Below are 4,748 nucleotides of genomic sequence, written 5' to 3'. Positions count from 1 at the left end.
AGCCTGCTAACATCTATGAGCCTAAAACTCTAGGTTTGACCATATAAATCTAGGGTTTTGATACTAATCTATAAAGACTCCAATTAGGATCGTCACTAACATTAGAGTTCAGATCGACATAAGATCACTGAAACCTTCAGAAAGCCTAACACACAAACTCTATTGATGATAGAATCCTATTATGTTCTCAAACATACATGAAAAATTTATCATGAATGAAAGTGAGCATGTGTACGTGAATATTTGTAAAAACATAAACATGCACTTAGGAGCTCTCAACAAAAGCTCTGTGTATCATACACGTGCCATAAAGTTTAACATAAACATTAACATAAGAATTTTAAACTTTTACATATAACAGAGATCACATCAAAACTAGGGTTTAGAACTAATACTAGTGCATTACACAATTCTAAACCATAATAAAAAAATTACATGTCCACTACGAAACTACTATAAAAAATAACACTCTAATCTCTATGGTCCTTAACTTTATCTCCAAACCTGCAAATCTACGGGGTTAGGGAAAAGGGGTAAGTTATATGGATAGCCTAGTGAGTACAAATATACACAATAAAATAAATCTTTTAAATTAAATTCTTGTGTATATGCATCACATGCATAAAACGATGGACTTGTCACTAGTAGCCCTATATGTCTCCAATAGTGCACGACCCATAACAGATGATCCTCAGGACTTCCTCTTAAAAAAATAATATAAACTATAGTGCTAAGAGCGTAGAATAGGCCAACTTGGTCTTTCTCTTTAACATAGTATTGGGGTGTAGAATGAGTCTCAATCTATACTTTCATAAGCATCATATCATACCATTTATCAAGGACTAGTGAATTATCCAACATCTATCTAATATCAACAAATAGAAAAATGCAATACAACATATTTGTGATTCTAAAGCAATAACCCTATATTAACGTATGCATTCATGATGCATGAACATACTTGATTGAAATCTTTTAACTTAAAAAAAAACAGTTCAGTTTAGTTTTTACTCGCCTCTTGTAGCTCTAAACTGAAAAGCATGTTCATGCTAAAATTACGACATGCTAAAATTAGGACATGCTAAAATCAGGACATGCTACGCCCTATTTTTCAATTATTTTTTTGAATAATATTGAAAAATTAAAAAAAAACACATATATGTATTTTTATGGACATAGTGAAAAAATTAATTTCAACTAATTAAAATTATTAATTCCCAAATCAAGAAAATGATATTTTTAAAAAATAAATCTTATAGAAATTTAATCTATAACAAAAAAAAAATTGCTAACTATTATTACCGACAATTTTATCCTCAAAGGTTTTATGACATAACTTATGCTAAAATTTTTAGCAACACAATTTAGGAATGAATAGATTTTGTTTATCAATAAAAATATTCATCGTAAAAGATTTTAGAATATAACTTATACTAATAGCTTTACTGACACATTATACTCAAAATAAATTTTTTCTAACAATAGCTACATTGTCACTAAATTTATTATTAGCAATGATATCAAATATGCATTATTAAAAATATTAATTTTTTATAATTTTTTAAATACTATTTTTTATTTTAATTATTTTAAATATTATTCTAGATTATAAAAAACATTTAATTTAATAGATTAAATTTTAATGTAAATTGTTAATAATTTTTGTTAAATACTAATATAAGTTTTTAACAATTTTAATTTAAATAAAATACTAATATTAGATGAAGGTATATAACTCAAGTACCATCTTTAAATTCGAGTCTCCATTTTTAAATATTTTTATTAAAAAAATGTTATATTATGAAGATAAATATGTAATTAATATATTTATGACAATAAATTTTATTTATTTTTAATATTTTATTAAAATATAAAAATAATTATATTATTAAATATTTTGAAATTAAATTTTTATTTATCAATTTACATTAAATAAAAGTATATTACTCTATGTTTAATAATTTTTATTTACTTTATTTTTTTTTCGTATATAAAGAAATTTTAGTTTTTTTAATTAATGGACAATTTTTTCTATTAAATTTCAATTATATTATTTTTAATATAAAATAAAAATATTAAGTTTTATTGAAACAGTAAAATCATTATTAATAACCTATGATTTAAATTAAATGTGAAAGATAATTTGAAATCTCATTTAAAAAAATAAATAATTAAAAATTATATTACAAATAAGATAAAATTAAATAAGATTGTAACAATCAATTTATAAATTATAATATAAAAAAAAAAAAAGTAAATAATGCAATGCAAGCACAGGCAGATCCGAAAGAACCTTTACTCTAGAGATTTATTTATTTTCGAACTTTAAACTAGAGAATTTTCTTTTTCCCCGAACTTTACAGTAGAGATGAGTGGGGATGATACTGAGTTGATAACACCTTCCTTTGCTTGTATTGGTGGATGATCATCAGAGATGATATAAATTCCTCTGCATCACTTACAGATCTTCATTAGATTTCTGGCAGTCCATAATATACCTAGAAGCAGAAGGGATCTTAAATGTCTCATTTTTAATTTTCTTCCATCGCAGGGTTCCCACCAGAAAACAGAGCACTTCTCTCAATCATCCATGGACCTCCTGCAGATCTTGTCCACATGTTTTCTGGAAACAGCATGGATCTGCATAATGGGCAAGTAACCTGACCCTCATCTACCCATTTGTCTAGGCAATCCTTGTGAAACACATGAGAACAGTTGCATAACTCTCTGATTTCGTCTCTGTTCTTTATAGAATCTGCGCAAACAGGGCATATGCACTCTTCATCTTCGTCTTCATCCTTTCCCAACCTATGGAGGATATTATGGAATTTTGTCACTGGAAGTCTCCTCTTGATCAGGGCTGTGAGAATATTGACAGGGACAGGAATGGGCGTTGGGCAAAGTCTGTCGATTATGAGAACATAATTTGTGGTCTCTTCCTCAGTAGTATAAGCTTGTTGTTGCGGCTTAAGCAGGCACAATTGGGTGAGGAACCTTGTGAAAGCAATCTTGAAGTAAGTTATCAGAATTAGCAGGAAGTTGATACCAAAGCATTGTGGCATCTTCATAGAAACAGAAGGAAAACCCATGAATCTCTGGCTGTTTGGTGTCACACAGAGAGAGAGAGAGAAAAAGAGAGAGAGGGGCTAAGGATTTGAAGAAGCGGAGAAACTGCAATTGGGATTTGTGATGATCTGTCAACGTCGTTTTATGATTTATTTAGCCTGATTAGGAGTGGTAACTAAATTGAATCTGATACCAAAACATTTTGGCATCTTTATAGAACAAGGAGGAGAACCCATGAATTTGTGGCTGTAGTTTGTGCGAGAGAGCGTGAGAGAATGTTAAAAGAGTAACGTGGAAAAAAAGTAGCCCCTTAGTCTCATCTCTTGAGATTTGAAATTTGGTTGTATTTTTCATGCGATACTTTAGTTGGTGGTGGGCCGCGAAAGAGAATAAGGCCAAAGGAAAGTCGTCCGTTTGCCCTTTTAGTCGTCGCTTGGCAAGAGCATGCTTAAGAAATAATAATTATTTACTCGCTCAGCTCCATATTCTTTATTTATTTTACTTTTCTATATATATTAAAAAATATATTTTTTTAATTAACTTTCTAATTATATAGATTTTAAACACATCAAATTTTATTAAATATTAAAAAACATTTTAAGAGATTTTTTAAAAATAAAATAAAATTAAATTGAATTATAATAGTCAATTTATATGTTAATAATGTGATTGAAATGAAATTGTATTTCGATTGGTCACTTCATAAGAAATAAAATATGAGGTGTAACAATCACTCCGACACTCAAGTCAGTAAATTAAAGAAGAGAGTAAATATAAGGAATTGCTTATAAGTCAAGAGTAGTTGTATAAAAATGCGTACGTTGATTTCTGCGTATATTAACTTTTATACTATAAGAAGATGAAGTCAATTATAGCATTTCCTGAAATTTTGATTGGTATCCGCTAATTGATAGAGAATCCCAACAGCTAATTGATCAAGAATCCCATGATTACAGATGTAATATGAATATGTTAAATTATATAATTTTATGTGAAAATTCAATCTATTTAGGAGAGGGCGAGTCTTGATAAAGAATCAGGTGCTACGGTGTTCAGGTCTTTCTTTTAATAAGTGGGACCGTGTATCAGCTTATCAGTTTCTTAGCTCAGTCTTATGGTGACAATTCATGATTTACATTTTTAAAATCTATCCATCTTTTGCCATATATGACCAGGCCATTCATTGAAAGTTTAGTGTAAAATTGATTTTAAAAATAAAATAAAGTATTTTTTGTATCAGAACTATACTTTAGAAATAAATTTAGCATGTTTATCATTACCAAATTATTATTTGAATTAATAAATTTTATTTTTAATACATGACCAATAAATTGCTGAAAATAAAAGAGGTTTTATGTTACTTGGAATAAAGAAAAAAAGAAAATAGATCTATATTTATAGTATTGAAGAATATTTGATTTATTTTGATAATTCAAATTAAAATTGGCTCGATTTAATTTAGATTTTTAATGATTTTGATTTGATTTCAATCCAATATTAAAATTATTATAATTACAGTTTTTTATGGTTACGACTTCAATTCAGATCAAATTCTAAATAATTTAACTCATTTTCAATTTGTTTGTAGTTCAGAAAAAATTTAGATAAAATTATTTTCAAAAAAATGGATAAAATTAAATAAATATGAACATTATATATTATTAAATTTATAATGGAATAAA

The 4,748-nt window shown here is 27.4% G+C and overlaps 1 protein-coding gene across 1 annotated transcript; it reads right to left on the bottom strand.

Moving 5' to 3' along the window:
- Positions 1-2,195: 2,195 nt before the first annotated feature.
- LOC110620571 (brassinosteroid-responsive RING protein 1) lies at positions 2,196-3,372 on the bottom strand. The gene has a single exon (XM_021764360.2). It carries the CDS (start codon positions 3,087-3,089, stop codon positions 2,532-2,534), a length of 558 nt encoding a protein of 185 aa, XP_021620052.1. The 5' UTR covers positions 3,090-3,372; the 3' UTR covers positions 2,196-2,531.
- Positions 3,373-4,748: the final 1,376 nt, after the last annotated feature.

Source organism: Manihot esculenta, chromosome 1 (genome assembly GCF_001659605.2).
Source record: "Manihot esculenta cultivar AM560-2 chromosome 1, M.esculenta_v8, whole genome shotgun sequence".
Classification (NCBI taxonomy): domain Eukaryota; kingdom Viridiplantae; phylum Streptophyta; class Magnoliopsida; order Malpighiales; family Euphorbiaceae; genus Manihot; species Manihot esculenta.
Note: the sequence above shows the minus strand (reverse complement) of the source record. Positions and strands in the feature narration are given on the sequence as shown.